Here is a 27,080-nt window from a genome sequence, read left to right on the forward strand (position 1 = left end):
CCTGCAATGCCAAGTCCACCACTTAAACCATGTCACTAAGTGCCACATCTATACATCTTCAGTCATGTGTGAATCTGTTGGTGTCAGTCTCCTCAAAGAAAAAAGCATTTCCTAAACTAAATGCTTGCCTTAGATAGGTCAACTCAATTAGTGTTAAAAGGATCTCCACAGTTTTTAAAATGGGGGGGAGGGACGATGGCTTTAATGGATTTAAATGAGTTTAAATTGTATTTCAGAAATAGTCTGGTCTTCCTCAAAAAATGAAACCTTGGGACACTCCCTCCCCAATTTTCTGGCATCAATTCTTAAAGGCACAAGGCAGACTTTCTGATAATTCAGTCTATTTCTGATAACCAAAATCCAGATCTTTAAAAAAGCCAGTAATCATTAATCTCGTGACTGAGAGTGTTTCTCCATTCAGCAACTGATATTTTGAGACTAATGCAGGGAATCACAACACACCAGAAAGTAGCCACTGTAAGAGATTCAAACAAGGTGTGAAAGGAAAAGCTTTTTATGGTCAACCCTCACTGTTAGGCTACAGCAAGTGGGAAAAAAATGGGGATAAAGACACAATTGGCAGCATATTTGTGGCCATGACTGATGGTTCCACACAGTGCTCAGGGAAAGGGCACCATGAAGCACACATAGTCCTGGTCTTGAGTTGTCCTGACTACTCCAAAGGAAGGGATCTGTGCAGCTTTCTCACACTGTGTCTATCTTCAGCCTCCTCATCTATTGGGTGAGTGCTCTTTCATGTGTCCCTGTCAAAATCCCTATGACCCTATGGTGCAGCCAAGAGCAGGTGGGTTTACTTCAGTCATAAAGTGCAATTTCACTGCATGGAACATAAACTGGATGCGAACAAGAGAAAATTGCTGCCTTCATAGATCAGATTAATGTCAAAGAAGGGACAACAGTTTGGAAATTCATATTTTTCTTATTTTTAATATTTCACCTTGATCATGTCCATCTTAAAACACTGAAATTATTGTTTTGAAGGATCAGCATGTCTGAAGCAATACAGCTGCAACCAGATCATTCCTGAGTTAGCACTGGATTACAAGAGGCTCCCGAAATGCAGTGCCAGCTGTTCCTAACATCTTTTTGGAAGCCTGAACTTAATCCAAAACAATCCTACAGATCTTAGTGTTTTTCCAGCCTCAGATACCAGGGCCCTTCTAGCAGATACCTCAGCAGGGTGCCAGGTCATTTCTTACTTTAATTTATCACTACTAAGGCAGGTCATCTGTAGCGTGATTAAGTACATCCTGAGAATACCCCAAGCATGGGGCACTGCAAGAGGTTTCCCCAGGTAATACCAGGAAGGTCATTCCAGACACAGGAGTGCTCCCAGGACAGACATAGCCACAAACCTGTCTTGAAAAATCACTGGACACAAGGTAAATTCTGCAGTGCCCTACTAATAAAACATATCTCTTCCATCCTCTTAAGAATGCCATGGAAATCAGTTAATTAACAAACTAGGAAGAACATAATTACAGATTGTAGGATATCTTTATCACTGTGAATATGCCATCATATTTATCACTGTTTCCTGTCACCACACACAAAGAACATGTCTTCAGTGCAGTTAGTTTAATTTGCAAGCTCCAAAATAATAATTTCTCACCTCTATTGACATTTCTCGAAGTTATTTTTGCCCTAGAAAAAGCCAACACAAGGATCTGTGAGGCACATTACACAAAGCAGCTTGAGGCTTTATCTGCCTCGATCGCCAAATAATGATGTTACAAAAGGGCTACTTCTGCTCTGTTCAGAATCAAATCTCACAAAGAGAAAGAGTGACCCAGTTCAGCAATGTAAATACATGTCATCTCATTAGCTTCCAAGTTGAGCTGCAGTAACATTCAGATGCTACAGCTTGCACTTCAGACAATAAATTCCATAAATATTCCTTGTGCTTAACAGGACCAGATAAAGACGGTCAGATCATTGCAGGGGTGAACTGACAGAGGTCACTTCACAGGCCACATGCTAACAGCCGAGGTTTGCTAGGGAATCCTCTGATATGCTTCAGATGTTTGCATTGCTTCAAGCAGCAGATCAGCAAGTGTCACTAAGGAAAAACTAGTAACACTACAATGAAATCAGCATCAGCAGAGCACACAAACTATTCCAAAAGCCATACCTGAGTTTCTTCCCTTTATTCCTAATATGATCTGTCTCCTTCAAATCTGAAAGTTATTAAGACAAAATTATTCAAGCTGGTTTCACTCACTCATACAGCTTTTTCTTACAGCTGATCCGAAGAGTCAAAGATCAGTTGCCTTTGTAGTTTGATGTGCTTTGTATTTCTCTTTTGGGAAGAAGCACCACCATGCCTTTGAAAACATGAACGTATGACAACTGCACACTGGGATTATGATCCCACAGTCCTCACACTGTAACATGTCTGAAAAGGGAGTTCCAGTCATCAAAACCTTTCTGTTTCTATATGGCTGTTTATAATGAGAGTAAAGAAACACATCTTCAATCCATCCTGATTAATTAACTGATGCAACAGCAATGCTGCAGCTGCATTTGCCAAGTTATCATCCTCAGGACCATAATTAACACCAAGGAAGTTCCAGTGGGAATCAGGCTTGAATGACATCACTGGTAACAATTAAAGCTCTGAAGCTTCTGCAGGACTTCTGAGCAGCTTCTTAGTGCTCTGAGCAACCCTTCAGTTCTGCCAAATGCCTCTTGGAGGCAGCTAAGGCTCAGTATGGTTTTACTGGACTCAAGGACCATCCTGGCTGAGAGGAATCTCTGACCTAAGGTTTTGCTTCTAAAATAACAGTGCCTAGCTTATATTTCCCCTTTATCTCCATTTCTTTCATGCAAGAAATGGAAGCACAAGAGGCAAGTGAACAGCTAAAATGGGAGATGAGGGCAGAGTTCTCCCTTGAGCCTGCCTTTTGGATTTGTTGGTAAACAATGTAGCTCAAGGAGGCAAGAGATCATAAGGCTGACTAAATTTACTTACCTATACCCTAGTATTGTTTTGGCTCTGTTCACCCACACTCCAAATCTTCCACACTCTTAATCTTTACAGCTCTCAGCCATGGATAATCATGCCTCATTGCATACAACCCAAAACACCAGACTGAAGCAGTATGTTGCAATATACTAACATAGTGGATTTTTAATGTTTTTGTTCTACCTAGTGGAGATACTCCCATTTTCACCATTGATCAATGTGTCAACCCTATGTGCAAGGTTCCCCAATGCCTCCTACGCGCAGGCAGCAGTTTCTAATGAGGCAACACAGCTCCCTCTCCTCTAAAACAAATGCAAAGAGAGGACATCCTTGATCTTTTATTGCCTAAGTGTTTCTGGTGCGATGATCTACTTGGGGCTGACATTTGAAACTTGAAGCTAAAAAGAAATCCACAGATGGGCTTTGAAGGTCATCCAAACACAGCTTAAAACCTGCTCTATTTTCCTCCCTGGTGCAGCCTCAATACAAGCCTCTGGTTGTAAGTTAACTGGTAGGTTTTTCCCTCCAAGTTGATCATCTGGTATATCAATTTATAACTGGGTGGGTAAGAGCAAAAAATCCATTTACAGAGATTTTCCTATTGATATTTTTTTTGAAAGCAGTAAAGCTGGAAACCTTTATTTTGTCTTTTAACTTACAATGTGCAAAGAAACAAAAAGTACAACTTGCCTCTTTTCCCCTCCCATCATATGACACCTACCTAGAAATAGATTTGCATCATGAAACACAGTGGTAAATGTCCGCTATATCTTTCCAGGACAATGTGTCAGAGATACTGTGACATTCCCTAGGCTACCAAGTGCACTTAAAAGAACTTGGGTTTGTAATTCAAAACTGTTGATTTTTGATCTACATTTTAGCAAAAAGACTAACTATGTGTTTGCCTAAAAAGCTGACTACAACCCCATGCAAAGGATTAGCCCACATCTGCATGACACTTAAATCCTACTTAAGCCTATTTCAAATATCATTAACGTTCTTCTTGCACAAATGACGCAGCACATCTCTGGATTAGGTAATGGGAGACATTGTTTAGCATGCTGGAGTAGATGGCATAGGAGGAACAGCACAGCATTACTAGGTTATGCAATCATCTGTGCTTTCTAACCCCCTTGGACATACCAGCCTCATCTTATATATCCTTCCCTATATCATGACCTGCACCTGCCATCATAGATCATACTAATCACTCACACCCGGTATTATGCTGAATCACAGAGTAGGAGAGAAGCTGTGGCCTTGAGTGAAGTCTGAGTTAGCAGTGGAGCATTGCAGAACTTGGGTCAGCTCTGGATGACATCAGTGGTTACACTTACAGACAGAACATCCCCATCGTAGTGCTCTGAATCTCATTAAACTTACTAACAACAACTTGCTCTAAAGACCCAACTATTTTAAATTACATTCTTGCTTAGTAAACCACAGATTCAGGCTCACTTAGGAGGTGGACAGAACCAAGTAATAAACGTTTCTCAAATAAAATCACAGTAATCTAAGTGATGCAGGCCACTTCACACCACAAACTCCAGTCTAAGTTTAGACCATGAGAGTAAGTACAGCCAGACAAGGCCCTGAGCCACCTCTTTTGTCCCACGTCCTTAAGAGGCAGTTGTGTTTACTGGATTGGCATGACACATCTCACTCAAAGCCCAACTTCCAGCTGACAGCTGATGGCACTGACGGTGAGAGGTCACACTCAAAATGTGTTCCATGACTGCTGTCTCAAATTGTTTTCATTCCGTGATTCACTGATTTTAAGGATCCACCATTACCCAGTCTGACCTCTGGCAATGAAATTTATGATGGTGCATGGAAGTCTCAGGAATGCCTGCTAGCCGGATACTTTACAATGAACTTCACTAGCACAAGCATAAGCATGTTTTCCCACAGAGTGATTCTCTATGTGGGCTATAGTTTGCACTTCTTACCCATTTCTCCTATACCAAATCTGGTAATCTTGTAAATACAGGTGAAGTGATTTTGCAGAGCAGCTTCTACAACCTGCCTGAAGATTTCTCAGAGCACTTGAAAAGGAGTTTATTCTGCAGCTCCTGATCCCCCCCATATGGCAGTGGTTAGGCTCAGCCCTCAGCTCAACTGCACAATAATAGAAGCTTTCATGTCAAGTCTAGAACTGCTCTTCTGAACATCAGGAAAGGCAGAAAACCACTCTGGGCAATCATTTTAATTATTAAAGAGCCTGATCACCAAATGAGGGAGCATTGATTTAGCGAAGTTCCTCTACTGTATCGTGCATTAACATTATTAATCCTCAAAGCTTTGTAAAATGGACCTGCACAGCTGTTTGTGAGCAGTTGTCTTCAGCAGAGAAGCCAAAGGCCAACAGGAAAGGAATTTACTAGGTATTACCTAGACTACATGTTGATGAGATAAAGATAACACCTGCAGCTATATACATTCATAATCCTATTGGTTTTAACTCTGCCCAGCTATGCCACACATGAAGAAAAAACTCATTGACAAGCTGGGAGGCAAACTGGGTAGAAATTTGCAAGAATGCAATCAAAAAGGATAGAGGAATTCTGAAATTAATTCCAGGGGCTTGCCTAAAACCACCTCAAAAGTACAAACATGGCAGCAGTAGCCATACCCAAACTCCTATGAAGCTTGGGAACTAACAACAATTAAGTCAGAGTAATATGAATTTCAGCTCAGTTTATTCACCCAAACATACAGGTTCTTTCCTAAAACTCAAGCCTCTGTGATTTCCCTTGTACTGTTACCCAACCTATCTCAATTCAAGATGTTATGTCATGTCATATGGCAAGTTAAAATCACACCCCTGATCTGTACACAGCAGCAGCAGAATGCTTTGATTCCTGCATACCTGCACTTCAGCAACAACAATATATTTCACACTCCTGTACTTGGTTGGCGTCATTTCCAGTCTCCTAACCAGGTTCTGTATTCAAGAAACCATGACAATCTCTTTCTGGTCTTACTTAACAGAAAACAAGGCCAGCTTGAGGGGATATGCCTTCAAAGTAATATTCCTCCTCACATGGTGATACACCTGTAACACAGAATTGATATCAAAGTTCAGGTTCCTAAAGTGAAAGGGAGAAGAGCCCAAGCTTCTTTAGTTAGAAAGATTGGAGACACAGGCCCATCACTGTCTTGTTATGGAAGGTACGAAAAGCAGTTATGGGCTGTTTGCGTGACCCAGAAGGAAGGGGGACACCAAAATCTCAATGTGTTTGTGGAATCACAATAATAATGTTTGTGGAATATACACTTCTGCCCAGAAGGGTGTTGATGGCATGATTTTCAAGGAAACAGAGATGCTTTTACATAAGGGAACTTGTCCACTGAACCCAGTATCATCCTCTGTACCCAGACAATTGGAGTCAATATACAAACCAGCAATAAATCATTTGATCACCTAATAACTCTGTATTCACTTTCTTCTGCTTTTGGAGCCACCCCTTCTGGAAAAGTGCACAGAGAGCTACAGCAATGAAGGGCTTGTGGAGATATCTAGGGAATCAGATAATACCATAAATGCAGCCTAAAAGTATAGGCGGTCAGCCCTACCTCTGGGCCATTAGGAGGTCCCAAACGCCTTACAGAGCATTACCAAGAAAGAAATATGTATTGTTTGTTATAACCTGGATAGAAACAAAGTACTGGAGATTATTTGACTGGTTTCCATTTAGTTGTCCAGCAGTTTACCCCAAGCACCCCAGGCATCTTCACACCAACCTCCCTCAGGGCTGAGGAATCAAGATGCAAGTTCTCAGTAATCCACATAGCAAACGGACACCAAAAAGATCCAGTCCAGTCCTAACGTAACTTTGCTAATTCCACTGTGCTTACTTCAGAGTTGAATCTGGTCCCTAGATCCTACATTGCTCCACTTCACACAGCTAATGTGTGTGACTAAAGCTCTGCTCAGCTCCAGATGGCCAAACGTCAAATAAATTGAAAAACAGCGATTGCCAAATCTCTGCTTAAAAGAAAAACAAATCACAACAACAAATAACAAAAAAGCTACAGAAGAAATCGGAGAGGGAGCATGAATTCAGTATGAGAAAACTTAATGCAACATGTTGTCTTCCCTTTTGTACCTCACTTTTATGAGGTGTTCACCTTGTAAAAGGTAACGGAAGGATGCAAAGGTCATGAAAATATCTCTGGTACTGGATACTGAACAACATCTCAGCTCTTTTCATCCTGCTGGCAGTGTTTATGTCCTCCAAGCCAGAAAGCCACCATGCTCTAGATTAAGGGTAAGAACTCCATGCCCCTAGATAACAACTATATTCAGATATTGCGCTTTCTTTTGAGAAGATAAGGAATGGCTAGAAAGCAAACTATGGACTAGACAAAACCAAAACGGGTACTTGCCTGTAGTTCTGCTAACCCAGAAATCATGATCAGCAGCAGCTGATCATGAATAACTGAATGAAAACATCTATATACACGCACATGCAATCTGTAATGTTTCCAGCAGTTTTCCAACATGGTTGCCAGGATGGCAAGAGAATTCAGCAGAGCTACTCCGTTCACTGCAGGGTTTAGCCCAGAGGGAGAAAGGGAACGGAGCAGGAAGGGACAGCAATATTTTAATCAATACACAGAACAGGAACTCATTAAGAATAGGATCAATTTCCAGCTTCATACAACTTCTCTTCCCTGCACTAACCTACATCTGACATCAGTCATAACACTCTACAAACAGCTACAAGTAATTTTCACACCTTCCTTCTAGGATCACATGTTATCTACCATGTCCTATATCAGATAAAGCAGATTGTGGATGAAATACAGATTTTGCCTAGACTCCTGGAACAGCTGGGATGAACAATTCCCCAGAGACCATGGTGCCTACTTTCATAGTTTCAAATGGAGGGAATGCTTATTCAGCTTCATAAAGCTTATGAATCAATTAACATTCTTTTATACACAAATTAACATTCTTTTATACACAAATTAACATTCTTTTATTCATGCCAAACATAACTATCTTCAGTATCAATTACATTTCTAAATAACCAAATTTCTAAATAGCAATATATTGGTGAGGCTCTCTGTGCTGCTCTGTTCAGAGCAAAAAAACTTCTTATAACGAAGTCTCCAAAGTGGGCGTTCAGGCTGACGAACATGGCTGAATAAACTTGTATGTCTCATAGCAGAGAACCCTTTAAGTTACTGTGCTGATCTGGGCTGGGATAGAGTTAGTTTTCTCCATAGTAGCTGGTATGGGGCTGTGATTTGGATTTGTGATAGAACAGTGTTGGTAACAGAGATTTTTTCCCGCTGAGTAGTGCATGCACAGAATCAAGGCCTTTTCTGCTCCTCGCCCCACCAGCGAGCAGGCTGGGGGCACACAAGAAGCTGGGAGGGGACACATCCAGGACAAGCTGATCCCAACTGATCCAAGGGATATCCCACACCACATGGTATCATGGTCAGCATATAACACTGGGGGAAAAGAGGGACATTGGGATTGATGGCGTTTGTCTTCCCAAGTAACCATTAGGTGTTACAGAGCCCTGCTGTCCTGGTGATGGCTGAACACCTACCTGTGATGGGAAGCGATGAGTTAATTCCTTCTTTTACTTCACCTATTAAACTGTGTTTATTTCAGCTCAGGAGTTTTCTCACTTTTACTCTTCCTATTCTCTTTCCTGTCTGACTACTAGGGGAGTGAGCGAGTGGCTGTGTGGGGCTGAGTTGCTGGCTGGGGTTAAACCACTACAGCTACAAAATGGCAATGGTGAAAGGGACTTGAAAAGCTGTGTGCATCTTCCTGCCTCAAGGCAGGGTGAACTGTCTCTACAACCATTCCAGTGCTCAGGGACTTCCTCTGCTTCACATCATGATGGCAAATTCATCTCTCTGACTAGCAGAAATCTGTAATCATTCTGCTGGCCTCCACAGCTATTCTAGATTCATATAACCCAAGAGAATATAGCTTGGTCTCCAAGAGCTCTCCTACCAAAAAAGACTTTTTGTTAATATATTCTTTGCCCATAAAATAAGCACTGCAGTTGCAGAACGTTCATTCAGGCAAGAAATAGATCAGAAATAAAAGGCATGCTGATTATTTCTGAAGCACTTAGGGAAGATCAAATTGCTGTGTCTGCCTAACCCTCTGATACTGCAGAATACTGTGCTCAAGTGTAACCAGTAGTACCGCCTGACATTTTCAAGACATGTAAAACAGGAAAATAACCATTTCAGAAAGGCATTTAACTTCCACTTCCTAGTAGAAAATGAATTTGATGCAAAACATTTGCACTCCTGAGATGAACTATTAATCTTAAGAGCAGTATGCCTACAGAACTCATAGATATTAGTGGTAAATAATGTTGGACAGAATGAAAAGCTGAATTAAAGATTCCCTACTGGGTTATTCTGCCTTCCAGAAATTAAGGAGGATGGAGCAGAAAATGAAACTTAATAGTAGTCAAGAACTATTTCCGTTTGGGATGAGGATTGTTTCTGGGAATACTCACCCTGGACTGAAGTCTGGGGAAGAAACATCAACAAATGCTTCACTGAGAACTCAACACGTAAAAGAAAGTCCGAGCAGGCACACTAAATGCTCATTTAGTGCACTGTAAATGGAGCAATGGTCTCCCATATTGGTGTCAAAACATCATTTTTTTATTCTAGAACCTGGAAAAATCTCAGCCTCTGTAACTATTATCTGGTCCATTGGCCAGAATTTTAGTATAATATTTATTGCTGGAAATCAGAAAATGAGAACACCCTAAGCAATCTGAGTTTTCCTGCCCCCAGCATGAAAGAAGATATATTCTGACTAAACTTACTAAGTTTGGAACTGCTATCAGCATCATTAGTGTTTAGGCAGCAGCAGTGATTCCCGTGGACTTCATTTTCTCTTCCAGTTATTCTTTCTGTCTTCTCAGTTTCATTTACACGAAGTCTATTTTGCAAATAAAAAACCCACTTGTTACCATCACAAAACCACTTTTGATCAGGTCTGGCTTCATCTGTGGGGCTCTTTACACATGTCAGAAATCAAAAGGACATTGAAGCTGATCTCGTAATTAACCCATTCCCAGTGAGTTAACATTCTGTTGGCGTTGTGCTTTCTAGTGTCTTTACATGCCCCAGTTGATGTGGCTTCCTAAGTGCCCTAGGAAATCTCTTCATATTTCTGTTTAAAACATCAACTTACAGTGCAAAGAAAGCATTTGTAGAAAAGAACTAAGTATTTAAGGAAAACAGCAAATTCTACTTTTAAGCAGCAACACAGACTGTGTAATTCAGCAGGATGGAAACACATCAAGGCTGGAGCTGTTCAGTCTCACTTAAGATTAGCTCTTTGCTATGCAAACATGGCACCAAACTTAGCTTCATGTTTTTCCCTTCCAAAGTCATATGCTTGCACACGTGCTCCCCCCAGCCTTTCCAGGCCCTATGCTTGTGTGATATTGCTAGAGAAGCATAACTTCATAAAGCTGGGAGAGAAACCTAATTGCTTAAAAATAGGATCTGGCAGAGCACCAGCTCCTAGATCAGTCTGTGAAGCGTTCAGAGGTTTTAGGCAGCTCAGAGTTTTTCCTCAGGCGATTGCAAACCAGTAATTCCCTCTGCTCCCTTCAGAAAAATCACAGCAGGATTTGCAGCAACTGTGGGGACAGTCACTGCAGCACACGCTCCCCTTGACTGACTGCTGGGCTTCTTGGGGTGTCCAGAAAATCAAAGAAATCAAAGAGCTTTTGACATCAGAACCTCACAGCTCCTTCCTGTAACCCTCCAAATGTTCTCTACCCCCATCTATTTTAACCATTTTTAGGTTCAGGGCTGGTTCTGGTCTGTGTCAGTCCTACCTCTGTACCAGTTTGAAGAAGGATTTCCACACACATTCTCTTGTCTCACTCTGCTTTGAATGTGTCTCTTTTGCTCTCCGTTCTAAGTGACCCTTCTTCCCGTTCCTCTTCCACTCTGCAGCTCTTACTCACCATCTCCTTCACCCACTGCCCTCATGACATCTCAGTCTCCAGAGGAAGATGTAGGAAGCAAACTGAACAAGGGCAGAACAAAGCTCAATCTTGATCCTGCTTCCTTAGAAAACTGTGTCAGAATCTGTCTTATCAACATACTGGGATCTTGCTGGACCGGCACATCTGGAGGAAGGGTTCAGCTATGGAAACTGAGCATCATAGGAAAACCATCCCAATAATATTTCAGGAAGAGGGATTGTGTGGAACAGAGCATGAATTAATCTCCTCCCTTTTTTCAGAAGACTGCAATAAGCACAGGCAATTAAAGTTTCTTTATATATATATAAATATATATAGCAGCATCCAAGTATGTTTATGTGTACACATACACATCTATACACTTGCACACAACCACCAAAGGGGTTACCCCTTCCCTACAGTTCCACCCATCAGTTTCAGCTGGCTTCTCCTGACCTACCCTCTCTCAGCCATTCCCTGGGGAAGCAGCACAACAACCTTTACTAAAAATACCTCCTGAGCATCATAAATAGTAAGATGGTAGGGTTCTTAATCCCCCTTCAGGCACAGAATGCTTTTGCTTTTGATAAATACAGAGTGGCAACAATGGAAAGGGAATAAAGTGCCTCTTCTACTACTGGTCTGTATGCCTTGCAGAAAGGTAAAATGAGAACTCCTAGTATACACAAATGGTGTCGCAAGAGGACAAAAGAAAAAGGGGAAATTGCTATTGCAAAAAGCCACAAAATCTCCCAAATCTGAATGCTTAACTCAACAAGATTTACTGCCCAGAACGTAAGACCTTTTATTAACATCTTTTATTAAAGAAAACTTTAGACCTACAGTTATCTGCAACAAGCAGGGAACCAGGCAGCAGGGAAACTCAAAGCAAAAGAATAATAGAATAACAGAATAGTTTGGGTTGGAAAGGACCTTAAGATCATACAGTTTCAACCCCCCTGCTATGAGCAGGGATGCCTCACACTAGACCATGCCACCCAAGGTCCTGTCCAACTTGGCCTTGAAACTGCCAGGGGTGAAAAAGGGGAGGGTTGACTCATGCCCTGCTGGACTTCTGCACCACCACAAACTGTACCAAACAAGCTGAATGCCCAGTGCCATGCTGGGCTGGTGGAAGGAAGAACCAGATGTAACCCTTTCATGGCATTCCACTCTTGAAACACTATACCAAACATTACAGGGACCTCTCAACACCCCTGCCACACAGAGTCGAAAAATCACAGAATGCCAGAATCCCAGACTGGTTTGTGTTGCAAGGGACCTTAAAGCTCATCCAGTTCCAGCCCCCTGCCACAGACAGGGACACCTTCCATGAGAGCAAGTTGCTCCAAGCCCCGTCAAACCTGGCCTTGAACACTGCCAGGGATGAGGCAATAATCTCCTGCATTACCTAGGGACCGAGGTTATGTTGTATCTAGGTAAAAAGATACATTAAAGATTCTAAAACCAAACTGTATTTGAGTCCAAGTTTTCACCATTTCCTTATCAAATGTATTATGGGCAAAAATTCTGAAGTACCAAAGAAATTACACAACTGTGAGCTCTGTTGACCAATACAGTTCTGGAATTTCAGAAATCCCAACTTATGATGAAAAAAACTGCCACTGTCCAGCTGTAAAGGAAAAAACATCACAAGTGATGTTTCCTATATAAACATACATCACATTGCAAGCCTGGAAGGAAATATGGTATCCTTGTGGCAACTGTAATAGTCATAGACATTAGCCATTTAAATATTTAAATTTTAAATGACATTTTCAGACATACAGGAAGCAATATAATGTCACCAGAATTGTGTTGCAAATCAATCATAGTATGTATGAACACTATCAGTTAACCAGAGCCTCTTTCTCTGCTACACCAGACTCCAACTGTGCACTGCACATCTAAGTACACAACACGTTTTTGCCATTCATCTCAAGTATGAAAACATCTGGCAACAGAAAATAAGAGAAAAAATATTTATAGACATTTTTGGACAGAGATTACTTCAGGTCAAGTCAGAAAGCATCCCTAAGCTCCAATCATCAAATACTTTTACCAGTTACTTTGGATTTAGCTAGCGTTACTAAGAGAGAAGTATGACATAGGCTTTTTATAGCAGCTGCCAATTCAACAGTGATCAAAGTTTTATTATGCTTCCTTAGATCAAAGTCTGGACCGGATAATTTGGGGGATTATCTCCAGCTCATAAAGTAGAATAAACAGTTTGGGCTAACCACATGATTATGTAATATTGCCTTCTTGAAGTAAGTTTTGTTCTTATTTACATACGCCACAGGTTTTTAGTGGATTGTCTGATGATCATTTAATTGGTTTATTGGCTCTCTAGGACAATAAAAGAAAGAATGATACAACTGTTGTCATCCTGTCTCATGTATGTACATTCATATGCAGAGGATATTCATAAGAACAGGTGAAACTAAGATTAAAGAAGTAAAACCGGGCACAATTCTAGTGCAGGTTAATAGGTGTCACAGCTCTGCTTATTATAAACCACTCTACACATCTGCAGATGGCCTTTTGTGGAGCAGAGTCATTCACACACACCTCAGCACAGCCTGATCATGCATGTACACACCTTCCCAACACTGATGAAGAAAGGCCTTGACAGAGAATATTACTGTACTTACATTATGTTGACTTTCATTAATAGGCATAGAATATTACTCCACGGACAATATTCTACACAATTCCTTTTGCAACTAAACCTAACTGTAAAGGTGCTTTGACTGTGCTTCACTCAAATATGCTTTTATTCAAGAAAGAAAGGCTTTTCTCCTTTTGGTTTCATTTAGAGAAAACCACTGAGTTCCACGTCTTATATTGACCATAGGCTCAAGTATATATTCCTGTTCCACTGAACAAAGTATTTAATATTATCTGCAGTGAAAAAGCAAGTCCAGAACCTATCTCTTCTTTTATACCCTATTCTATGAAATTCATTCATCTTACACAGTCCTTAATGTAGTCAGCTCTTCCACAAATGTTGATTAGAGAAGGAGCAACCTATATTTCGGCATAAACAGGTTAGCGTTTTCTGTATGTAGGGTCACGGACTTAGGGCTGGAACATGTTTTTCAGAGCTGCTATTACACTCGCTTAGCTATGTTCCTTTATTATTGACTAGGTTTCATCTCTTATCTAACCTGGTTGTCTCTCAGACTTTCCGATGCCAAAAAATAAACCAATGGCTTTCATCACTAGTTTAAAGGAAACTAATCTGACCAGCAGCTTTGCTGACTTCTCTGTTGATCAAAGATACCTCATACAAGCCTGATGAGATAGAAACAACGTCAGCTTTACAATAACAGTAATTAAAGCAGAACCCTTTCCTTGAGTGAAATCCTGCAGTCCTTAACTGAGATAAGAGTTACTTCAGAGGAAACAGTAGTTAAAATGAGAGCACATTAGAAATGATTGAGGTTCCAGGTGTAGCAAAAGGGAATGATAAACACTAAACTTACAGAAACTGTTTCAGCTTCACACTTTGGATTTTAATGTGCCTCTCTCTGTTTTGTCATTTAGAAAAGAGTAAAATATTTCTTAGTAAGGAAGCAGTAAACCAGTTCTTATCATGCCATCCTTGTAATGTCCACTGTGGTAAGACCACTCACTTCTCTGACCTGTCTCCAACAGGGTCACTGCTAAGCACCAGCCCAGTAAGTAACCAAGAAAAATGTCTATGAACATGAAATAGAAAAAGACATCACTGGCTTCATCAATGAACAGCAACACATACTGCACTTTACAGCCTGCTCCAAAAAGAGCTAAACAAAGTCTAAAGGCTTCAGGGAGCCAGAACCTCCCAATACACTGACTGGCTTGGACTGGTTTTTTTTGCACTACCCTCTAAGCTGAAACTGCGTATAGTACCTTTTGCCTCACCTTTGAGAACATTGTCTTCTGGATGTTTCCTATGTCATGCTTCTGTCCAGAGCACCTCTCAGTGCCAGCTGCACAGATCAGGCATCTCCTGGGAATCTCTCACTGTGATCCTACCAGCACAGCAGGAAAACCCCAGCACCTCCTCTTTGAAGGCAAAGGATATATTGGTGCCACAAACACTCTGGCTCATCGCGCTTCTTTACACATCAGTCTTTTCTACAGTGATGACAGCAGATCCTCCTTCCATTTCAAAATGTAGAGCTCAGATGGACAGAGTTACAGTTTTCCTCAAACATAAAGTGCATGCAATCTTTTCTAGCCACGGGGAAGTAACTCCAAGCTGGCTGCAAGAAACTGTTCAAAACAGCACAGAAGTCAATCCAGGCTATAAAATCCACCAAAGAAACTGGGCAGGTACTCAGACAGGTAGCTCATATTCAGCTCTCACTAAAGCTCTACATAGTCAGCTCCACATTGAGTTTAAGTCTCATATAAATGTGTGTAAACAGGAGGCACTGCATGGTGGACATGGCCATTTTTCATGGTTTACATGGAGCAGAGCCATGAAAGTGCTGATTCTGGCTTACAAGTGGGAAAAGGACAATGTAAGACAACCCTATCGAAGGTGTAACCTGCTGAAGCAAGTCTGGTCAAACCTTGTTTACAAATTAAGGATTTCCCTATATAACATATGGGACTGGTAAAAACACTGAGTGCAATGCACAGTAACGTTTGCAGGACTGGGTCTCTTACTTGGGTTTGAGCTTCTAAAACTGAAGTTCTTTCTGAAAACATGTCATAGCGAGGGCTGAGCATTTAAGAAAATGTGTGTCTCAGTGACTTTTCTCTGATACTACTGTATAATATCTGGGAATTTTCTTTGGGTTTTAATGAAGAAAAAGAAAAGAGGTTGTAGTGAGGTGGGGGTCAGTTTCTTCTCCCAGGTAACAAGTGATAGGGTTTAGATTGGATATTAAGAACAATTTCTTCACCAAAAGGGTGATGAGGCATTGGAACAGTGTTGGAATCATGGTCCCTGGAAGTGTTCACAAACCATGTAGATGAGGCCCTCAGTGACATGGCTTAGTGGTGGTCTTGGCAGTGCTGGGGTAATGGTTGGACTGGATGGTCTTTAAGGTCTTTTCCAACCTGGCTGATTCTATGATTCTAAGAACAGCATCTAACTATAAGGACATTGTAGCCTAAACTGTATGCAATAAAAAAGCTACGGGCTTCTTGCTGATGTCAGAACTTAGAGATCCACATCTGCTTTCCACTGCCTTTATGCTGCAAAACTAAGCAATACTACACCAGTCACATGAACTAATCATGTGTGATTTTCATCTTCAGTTACTAACAAATTAGATTAAAAATAATTCAAAATATTCAACTCAAACCTATTAGAAGAGGGGAGGGAAAAAAAAAAAAAAAAGGAAAAAGACAGAAATCCCCAAAAGATTGTTTTCAGAGACTGCAAAGCCCATGAGGCTCTGGTGTTCTTCACTCAAAGCAATTGTGCTGGCTTTTCAATCCATAAGCTGATGCTTATTTTCCTTCTGTGCAATTCCTTTCAAAGCCATGCATCTAAAATAGATTCTACCTCATTGTTCCAATTTCCTCTTGTTGTTGCCATTAGTCTGTGCAATTCTTTCCATGCATTCAGGACTAATTTTCATTAATCACAAAATTTAAACAGCACAGACTGAGCTTTGTTGAGGGAAAAGCAGAAGATGGGAGAAGAGGTAAAACAGGAGCAGCTTAAGAGATACTACTGCTTAAGTCAGTAAGATATTCCTTCTCCCCATCAAAAGAGAAGCTCTATCAGGCCTAAAGATTCAGCTGAAGCTGCTGATTCTCATGTAGAGGCAAGTACAGCTTGCAGTGACAATCTAGGTGCTGATTCTGAGCCACTAAGTTGAAGTTCAAGCCCTAAAACTAGTAACTAGAGACAAAAAATATGTTAAGTCATTATATGTATTTGGAAGAAATAAATGGAAAATGCAGCTAGGATTAAGTAACAGTATGAAATTAGAAGGAATTCAGGACAAAAGCTGTGGAGAGAAAAACCTTCAGAGCCAGTTCCAAATCCCGCACAGCACAGGTATTCCAAGTGGGAAACAGCTGTGTCGGCATGACCACACACACAGCTCTGCCCCAGGTAACACTGCAGAGCACTGAGCCCTGCCAAGAGCGTGCTCCTTTGGGCTACGGAGCATTATCCCAAGGAAAATGGTGGAAATCACTAGGACTGGGAGCAGTGAAGCTGTAATAATTAACTACTGAACATGCTAAAATTCTCTACTTCTAATATTAAGGAAATATCCAGCCAGCTCTCACTGCCCCATTCTCCATGTTGCTTGCCCTAAGAGCATTCAGTGATAGCCACCTGCTGGTCACACCACAAATTAGGAACATTATCATGTGTCTGAAGGAAATACCCCTGTAGAAAAACACATGTAGAAATACATATCCTGCCCCTTTACTCTGCTCTCGTGAGACCTCACCTGGAGTACTGTGTGCAGTTCTGGTGTCCTCAACATAAAAAGGACATGGAACTGTTGGAACAAGTCCAGAGGAGGCCACGAGAATGATCAGGGGACTGGAGCACCTCCCATATGAAGATAGGCTGAGAAAGTTGGGGCTGTTCAGCCTGGAGAAGAGAAGGCTGCGTGGAGACCTCATAGCAGCCTTCCAGTATCTGAAGGGGGCCTATAGGGATGCTAGGGAGGGACTCTTCATTAGGGACTGTAGTGATAAGACAAGGGGTAATGGGTTAAAACAGGGGAAGTTTAGATTGGATATAAGGAGGAAATTCTTTCCTGTTAGGGTGGTGAGGCACTGGAATGGGTTGCCCAGAGAGGTTGTGAATGCTCCATCCCTGGCAGTGTTCAAGGCCAGGTTGGACAGAGCCTTGGGTGATACGGTTTAGTGTGAGGTGTCCCTGCCCATGGCAGGGGGGCTGGAACTTGATGATCTTAAGGTCCTTTCTAACCCTAACTATTCTATGATTGTAAGTAGAAAAACACAGCAACAGTTTCCAGAAAGTGTATGGCAGACAATATCGTACTCTCTTAAGTGGGTGCTTCCTTTAGATAGGAGCTTTATTACTGTGAAAATCACAGCCCGTAGTAAAATACTGACCAGAACCTCCCAGCAGCAAGTTTTTAAACCAGTCAGCAGAGACCTCAATCAGAACCGTTGCTGCCAGCAACAGCAGCCATGTCTACAGCTCTCTGAGTAGGACAAGAGGGTTTGGAAATGGAAAAGGTTATTGCTGGAACAGGTAGGAACTCAAGGTTCAGTGTTTAAATTTCTCAGTCAAAAATCTGCAACTTTGTCACAAAAAAAGTTATCTCACACCTGGGAGACGGATCAAGCAAACAATGTGCACAGTGGGGATGCAGAAAGAGCTGCCACTAGAGAAAAGCGTAATTAGCTGAAGTTTATCACCTTCTGTTGGAAATCTATTAGCAATTTGTGTAAGAATAAATGAGGAGCCCGAGAAGAGGCCAAGGCAGTGGAAATTCCTCTGTTCTGACCCGGCTTTGAGACTCAGGGAAAAGAAAAAACTCATTTCAGTTCTTGTCTCACCTGTGAACTGAGGACAAAAACCTCACTCCCACCACTGTTACAATGATTTGTCTATCTAAAATGAGAAGTGTTTGATCTACGTTGGTTAGAAAATCAAATAGGAAAAGACAAGGATCGTAGTATATAACAAATCCTTAAGCTAAACAAGCTTAGTACTTCAACTACTGAGGGGCTAAAAATGCAGTTACCCTCTCTGCAATGCCCACATTAGCAGCATCAGAGTAGCGCAGTGCAACCTGTTAATATTAGACAGTGATAGTATTTCTTTAACACTGGCCTTGTCAAAACTCAGCTATGGCACCAAAAAAAGGCTGAAAAGACACTAGTGTTGATAAACCTATTTTATAAGCCTTTGTTTTCCTGAAGTAGTTGTCTACTGACCTAAATACAGCTTCTGCTAATTCTTTCAACATTCAGACAAAAATATTTGGCAAAGATCTTTGTATTTGACCATATCAAACACTCCCATTTGTGCCTGTTTGCTCTAGCACAACTGCAGATTATAACAGTTAAAAATAGCCATTTTTCCATTAACTTAGACCTTCCTGATAGCAAGCAGTTTTGACAGTTTTTAAGCAGTTTGAGAACATGCACAAGTAGGTCACAGTTATACTTGGCTTTAGAAAAATGTCTTTCATCCAGAGAATTTACAGCTCCTTGCAAACAAGCCCTTAGGTAAGCTACAATCTACAAGGCTTCCTCCAACACCCAAATTCAGTCATGTGTGAGTCCTAACAGCAAGCACTAAACGACAGCTTAAAGTAGATGCTGAAGCCCTTCACAAACTGCAAAGCTGACGTCAATGGCAGCTCTCCCCTGATCCCAACAGGCTGCAGAGCAGGTCGTGAGAGTGCCCTGGGAAGGACTCCAACTTGAAAGGGAAGTGAAAGGGGATTTTCAAAGCTCATCTCAGCTCCCAGTTCACCCGATTTCCAAGACGATTATTTGCTCAAGCTGCTGGGAATACTCGTCTGTGCTGCTTCACCTGGCATTTGGTCAGAACATCTGCTGGAGCTCTACTCTGAGGACAGCGGCAGACGGATGTTAAGAGACCTTATGCTTTCTTTTCATAACAGCAAGACGTGAGGGCCAGGTGTGAGGGATCGCAACAGCCTAGTCTGTGAAGGGTGCAAGAAAATAAAGGGATGTTTCAGAAAATTCATCTTAAAGCACAGGTGGATAAGTTAGCTACCATTATTTCCATTGTGCAAATAGGGAAGCATACAACTCTTCATCCAGAGTTCCGTTTCAGGCAATCTTACATAGATTTGTCTTATTAGTTACACTTTCTGTATTGACTTACTTATAACGTCAATGACTATATGGGTAGTTTCAGGAGCTAGAGCAGAAGAGTAAAAAGGAACAGTTCCAAAAGTACAGAGGAACCACTGCATTTCAGGAGTTTCTTCTGTCATACACTGCAGTCAGTTCACTAGAGCATGCTGCCTCCTGGAGCAAAAGAGATGAATAGAGAGCTGCACAGATTGAACACGGATAACACCACGATGTTTTTTGCTATCCCTGGAATATCTCCTGCAGTTTAGTAATAAAAACGGCACAGGTGAATGTTTAACTCTTTTGCTATTCTTGCTATGCTTGGTATACAGTCAGCAAGCAGACAGCTCCAGGTGCCTGATGCATTCAGAATAACAATGATCACCTTTTGGACAGCTAACACAACATAAAATATTAACAATCAATATTTGCTGAGCTTGCAAACCCCAAGGATACTATGCTTTTAATGAGACTGCATATGCATGAGGTAATGTTCAGTGTGCTTTCATGAAGCAAAAGGGCCCTATCTAACATTTGAACAAAGCCCTAATCCCTTAAAGACTCACATGAGCTACATTCTCATGAGGAACCTCATTAAGACCTATCATACCACGTCAGTGTGCCAAAGTAAGTTCATATGTATGATTTTAAGAGCAGTGGTGTTTAAAATGGCAACAGTGGTCTATGCTGCTTTACACACAAACAGCCTTTGATCAGTACCAAATAACTCTATTTACTGGCACAGACAAACTTATTTTCCACCTAAGTCCATTTGTTAAAATTGAAAAGCAGATATGGAAAGAGATTAATATCTTAATCTCTTTTATGAATCTTATTCACTACTTCCCCAAAGTCCTATGGACTCTCTCTCCAATTAATTACTGTGAATAAACTAGATGGCACAGGAGAGGCTGAGAAAGAATTCACCCTTCCTCTCCAGGCAGCTCTCCAGCAGAATCAAGCAGGCATCAAACATCATGTGCCGTGCAGATGAATAGGAAAGAGGGATGGTGGGGGGAGGAAAAGGGAATATGGCCAGTGGAAATGTTCCCTGGCTTTCCATTCTGTACGGTTCGCTTTTGGGGGATCATCTGTGGAGCTGAAATTGAGGAGTTTTTCTGTCAATTCCCCAAATCCAGATACCCCTTTGAAGACAATAAATCTAATCTATGTTATGAAGCTTTGCTTGGTTTTCCCCACTAATGCAGCCTTAGCACGGTGCTGAAGCTCATACACTTAGTGTTCTTCCAGAAATGGATTCTTTGGAGACCGATACAGTCCATTTCTTCCTAAAGCAAGAATTCTACTGTGTCACAGAGAATTATGCTGCTCTAACACCATTTATTATTTATATCTAAAATGGGTGTGATGCCTTAGGAATATGGTCATAGCCACAAAACACTGACAACCTTTCAGCAGCTACACGATGCCTCCCATGTGCATGAAGCTCATTTGGACATCAACGGGAACCCAAGCTAATGAAAAAGCTTGCCCATTCTGAGCAGTATTTAATGTATCAAGATGCAGAGAAATAAAGGGATGAACAAATAATATGTATCCCTACATGGAGGGAGTTGTTAATTTGTAATACATAATTTTGACAAAGTATTTTTCAGTTCAGAGGGAAGCAGGGAGTGGTTTTACCTGTCATTTCTGTGAAGGTAATCTTTCCTCAGGAGGTGCTCACAAGTATTTCTGCTCTGTTAGGAGAACGTTCAGAAAATGCTCAACTTTATGTCTCCAGCACTCTAATTGATGCTAATTATAACAGAAACACTAAAGCACCAGTCTTTGGACCACGCCTGCCTCAGTTTCTCACACTGGATGTTTGAGACAAGGCAGGGTCTGCAGTGGATGAGGCTGAGCTGTTCACCTCCAGCCCAGCATCACCAAACACAGCCCGAATCTCTGCACAAACGCATGCAAAGGACAAAGGCTATTCAAACTGAGGCCATTATTAAAACAAACGCAAATTCGCAGTAAAACTTCAAAGTGTTCATTTCAAGCCAGAACCAAACGTCCACCAGAGGTATAATCTGAGCCCTGGATTAGTCACCACACCCTGTCAGCAGCACTCGCGTTACAAGCGCCAGGACGAGCCCGATGCCGCCCCGCGCTCGGCAGACGCATCAGAACCAGCTCCTCAGCACCACCAGCCACCGAGCCCTGACCCTAAGCCCACCCTCACCACCATATTCCCTCCTCTGCAGACACACACGCTCCATCACCGCTCGGCAGGCAGCAAGCCACCGCCCGCGGGCGCTGCGTGAAGGCGAAGCGGGGTCCGCAAGCCTCTCGCTCGGGTGCCCGACCCCTCAGGATGCTCTGCGGTCCGGTGCCCCGCTCCGACCCGCACAACCGGACCGACAAAATCTCTTCGCCTCCCCCCCAACCCGCTCCCCGCTCCGAAATCGCCCGCGCAACCTCCGCTCCGGCGCAGCGTGCGGGCACTGCACCATGGCAAGGCGCAAGGTCAGCGCAGCCGCTGGCAGCGCCGCGGCAGGGACCCACCTCTGGCGGACATGGCTCAGCCGGGCGCGGAGCCGCCGGGCTGCGGCGGCCGGTGCGGGGGGCGGCGGCGCTGGGCTGGGCTGGGCCGGGCGGGTCCCGCCGCCGGCTCGCTCCCTCCTCCCGCCCGCCCGCCGCGGTGCGGGGCGGCGCCGGGGCCTCCCTGCGGTGCGTGTGGGGAGAGGAGGGGAGGCGGGACCGCGTCCCCCCCGCACGGCGGGGCGCTGCGGGAGAGGCACAGCGGCTGCAATAGGGAAGGAGCAGCGCTGGTCCCTCTGCTCCTGCGAGCGCTGGGTGGCCGAGTGCTCCAACGCAGGCACCGAAAGCGCTGCTCGGTTATGGCCTGACGCGGGTCTGCGGCACAACGTGAGATTCGCCCTCCGAGCTCTGCACCTGCGTATCTGTATGTAAATAGTATAATAAACATTATAGCAACGCTGCCCGCAAAACGATGTTGGCATTAACATACTGCAAAGGGCGCTCCGCTGCCTCCTGGCACCTCAAGCAGCCAACTGGAGAACAAGATCAGTGCCTAGTGACCACCCCTCCCCAAGGTAGCCTGGCCTCGGGTCTAATAACACCAAGTAGTCCCAAGCCATATTCAAAAGAAAAGCCCTGTGCCACCGGTTTATTAGATGCTGGCAAGAGTTAAGCAAAACACAGTCTAGTTTGTCAAGAATAACAGGTTAGATGACCACATCAGAATAATGAAATTGAAACATAAGCACAGACTCCTATTGATTTCAGAATGGGCAACCAGGAACCAAAGAAAAGCACGATCTGTTGTGCTCAGTGAGAAGCCAGCATGTAAGCTAAATGACAGGAGAGGCTGAATCACACTCCTCCACTGTGCTCTACCATATACTAGTTGTCTTCATACAAGCAAGAAGCCTACACACTTTTTCCATTAAAGAAACCCCAAACAATTACCAAAATCTTTCTATCTAAGAGAGGCAGTGAATAATTCATCACAACGCGTCCACCAGCAGAAATGGACACTAACAACAGACATATCCCACATTCCCACTGTTGGAAAGCACAGCCCAGCCAGTGCTTTGGCTCTGTCACAGCAACCCTCAGGCAGTGCTTCCCCATCACACCAACCAAGTCGGGAGTGCACATGTGTAAAGCATGTGCACTTCCACGCACAAGCATGGAAGCAGCAGCAGAACATTCAGCACACACACACCTTCTCATTGGGTGATAGATGCACAAAACCTGAATCTGTTTGTCTCAGTCTGGGTTCATGCTCATATACAGCAGTGACTTCAGTCATACCCGGCACTATTTGCAGTGTCCCCACACCTCAATTCAATCATACTCCTTGTGATGGACATTCTGTTGTCTTGCCCACTGCAAATGTTCCTGAGCCCTGCAGCAGGAATTAAATACATCTGTTCTTCTCCTTCCAAAGTCCTATGCCATTATTATGGGTGAGCTGACATCCACTTGAAAAACAGTTCCTTTCTCTGTCTCCTTTTCTGAAATGAGCAGAACTTTCCACTTGGAAGCAACTCAAGTTTTCCTTCTTGTGCAAATGAGCTGAGGTTTTCCTCAGTCAATGCAGTATGACAGCATTTTGTATTGTTAATTGAGTCATTTCCTAGGCACTTCCTTTGGTGAGTTTCTGACTAGCACTATCAAGGGTTCACCTGTGTGATACTTAATAGATGGCTTTAAAAAGAAGGTTCAGGAACATGTAGAAATTAGCTTTTTAATGAAGAACTTCCTTTCTTTATACTGCTAGGAAGTAGGAAGGGAAAGGCATTTGTAACTTGGGTTTCTATAGAACAGAGTTTATTCCATTCACCATATAAAGTCTCTAAGGAAGAGAATGCTAAAATGGATCAGATACAGCACTCATTTGTTAAAAGGAGCTTTTTAGTTGGGTTTCAGGAGGAACTGAGGCCGATAAAGTTTCATTTTCCTGTCTGCCCATCAACTCCCTACCAAGATTTTAACATTTGGATATGAAGATTTTCTATTCAGGTTAACTAAAAGGTGTAATTCAGAAAGAATTCTACATCCCTATGAGTTTTGTAGCAATTAGCACTCAAGAACAGGATACAAAATGAAGTAGAAAAGCTGCAGTGGCAGCTCAATGGTTACCAGTTCTGGAGGGCATGTCTTCATTAGCCACAAGTACCAGCCAAGCAATCTGCATGTGTATAGCTGAATCAGCTCCTGTAGCTGCTGTCCCAGATCCTGACAGTCTCTATGGAATATGGAAGGAAGCTGAAGAGGATGGGAAAGCGAGGTACAGAGAAGAAGTAAGAGACCATTATTACTGTTTTACAAATGAAGACTTCAGGTACTTAAATATTTTGAGTCAGAGAAGCCAATCCAGGAGTTCACTGCTGCTTCTAAAGGTATGCTCACATACTCACCTATGTGCATCCTCTTGTCTTACTCCAACCCATCTGCTCCTGCTTCCCTCACTGCAGCACCATCACCACTGGTCTGATTCCCCAGAGAACTACCTTAGCTCATTAGTTAGCAAAGAAGTCACATGGAAAAGATGAGGGGTAATGAGCACAACATATTCCTGGTGAGAGTCCAACTTGACAAGAAGAGTTTTTGCAATGAGACCAATCAGCCATTGGAATAACCTCCCCAGGGAAGGGGTGGATTGCCCAACACTGGATATGTTTAAGATTTGACTGGTCAGGGTGCTGGGGTATCTGCTTTGCCCAGAAAGATGGGGCCAGATGATCCTTGAGGTCCCTTCCAACCTGGTATTCCCTGAAGTTCCTGTGTGATGTACTCTAGGTTACCCTGCTCTTGCAGGGGGGTTGGACCAGATGATCTCTTGAGGTCCCTTCCAACCCTTGGGATTCTGTGAGTATGAGGATTCTATGAATTGTTCACTTTCATGCACTGGGTTCATTTTCTGCCAGGTAAGGATACAGGAGGATAGAGAAAGGAACAAATAGCTCAGATAAACACTGGAGCTGACAGACGGTGATGCAGAACTACACAGCAAGGAAGAGGTGAGGGGGAACCATTAGAGGGAAAAGCAATGATCCTTTTGAGCAGCAGCAAGCTGTTGAGCGATTTGATTGACTGAGACATTTCCTGACTACTTTAGAAGTCCATTAAGGAGCACTGATTGACATTGTTTTATTTCAGGCATCTACCTGAGGCTTCTGAATTAGTCAGCTGGGAAACAGGATCCCACCTCCTACATTTTCCTATTGACTGTACAGACAGCCTAGGCTTCTAACTCAAATCAGTATAAAAAGATCCACTAGGGTCAACATGTTGGCTTTAAGAGATACAAACAGGCACCTCGGGATTTTTTGGAGATGCTCAAACAGCTTAATATATTTCACCAAAAAACAGCTGTTTTCAAATCCCCTGTTAGTAGTCTCAGATGCCTAAAAATGCCCTTCAGGAGCTAAATATGTTGTCCAAAATCTATGTCAAGAGCAAAGAACAGAACCTGCATCTTCAAAGTATCCTGAATAACGGACTGTATTCCCTGTGCAGCATACCTCGCTGTCACTTGGCCACTGTGTGAATGTTCTGAAGAAAAGCCAGTTTTCCTTCCACTAAGTAAACTGGGTTTAGACAAACAAAAGATTCATAGAAGGATTATCATGTCCAGCTAACCTCTAAGATTGAAATGGGAAAACAGGAATTGTTACTGAACTCTTACAGCAAATACATTGCCCCACTCATGATCCACACAGCAATGTGGGTGAGAATCTCTCCCTTTGCTTTTCACTAGCTTTTGGACCACAACTCAGACACCTAATGTCAGATGTGTAATATTGTAATATGCGATGTATGTGTAATACAGCACTGCAAGTTTCATCCTTTGGCTTCCCAACAATCTGCTGGTACCAGTTGCTATAGCCCCTTCTCCTTTCCCTCTCCCCACACCCTCAAAAAGAGGAATGAAACTATTGATATTTTTAGCATCAGTTCTTGGGGAAATAGAATCATAGAATCATAGAATAGTTAGGGTTGGAAAGGACCTTAAGATCATTCAGTTCCAAGCCCCCTGCCATGGGCAGGGACACCTCACACTAAACCATGTCACCCAAGGCTCTGTCCAACCTGGCCTTGAACACTGCCAGGGATGGAGCATTCACAGCTTCCCTGGGCAACCCATTCCAGTGCCTCACCACCCTCACAGTAAAGAACATCGTCCTTATATCCAATCTAAACTTCCCCTGTTTAAGGCTTAACCCGTTACCCCTTGTCCTGTCACTGCAGTCCCTAATGAAGAGTCCCTCCCCACCATCCCTATATGCCCCCCTTCAGATACTGGAAGGCTGCTATGAGGTCTCCACGCAGCCTTCTCTTCTCCAGGCTGAACAGCCCCAACCTTCTCAACCTGCCTTCATACAGGAGGTGTCCCAACCCCCTAATGCTAAAGGCACCCTCTCCACAACTACTTATCTTGTTCTCATTCATCAAGTGGTGAGCAGAAAGTTGGGGTTTGGTGACCAGAGAGACCATAAACACAAGGGCTAAATCTGCAAACAAACCCACAGAGACTTAATACAACAAAACCATCCAGTACACTGTCAAAAAAGGCAAACCCAAAACCCTGCATGCAGAAGCCGAAGCCACTTGGCAAAGAAGTCTCAATAGAAAAAGGCTCTGTTCATGGCAGTCTCTCTGCAGTGAGACATGTGATGAGCATCAGCAGAGAGACAAAGGTGAAGCACAGCTGTCAGACCAGACAGATGGTATTTGGGAGCCTATGTCGGCAGAGCTGCTTCACCAACACTGCCAAGACCTGAGACCCTGCTTTTCCTCACCTTCAACTTGCAGGTGGAAGTTACTCCTCCCAGTGAGCCAGGATTATCCACACTGTCTCT

General features: G+C 42.9%; 1 protein-coding gene across 1 annotated transcript in view; it reads right to left on the bottom strand.

Moving 5' to 3' along the window:
• Positions 1 to 22,356, bottom strand: part of ABLIM1 (actin binding LIM protein 1) — a 195,187-nt gene extending 172,831 nt beyond the window's left edge. Inside the window, exon 1 of the mRNA XM_061372763.1 lies at positions 22,252 to 22,356. Within this exon, the coding sequence (XP_061228747.1) occupies positions 22,252 to 22,264 (13 nt within the window). The 5' untranslated portion in view covers positions 22,265 to 22,356. The remainder of the gene's footprint in view (positions 1 to 22,251) is intronic.
• Between the last annotated feature and the right edge of the window lie 4,724 nt (positions 22,357 to 27,080).

The sequence above is a fragment of the Neopsephotus bourkii genome, unplaced genomic scaffold (assembly GCF_033783945.1).
Source record: "Neopsephotus bourkii isolate Nb327-2 ecotype Australia unplaced genomic scaffold, CSIRO-AGI_Nbou_v1 NB_1615, whole genome shotgun sequence".
Classification (NCBI taxonomy): Eukaryota; Metazoa; Chordata; class Aves; order Psittaciformes; family Psittacidae; genus Neopsephotus; species Neopsephotus bourkii.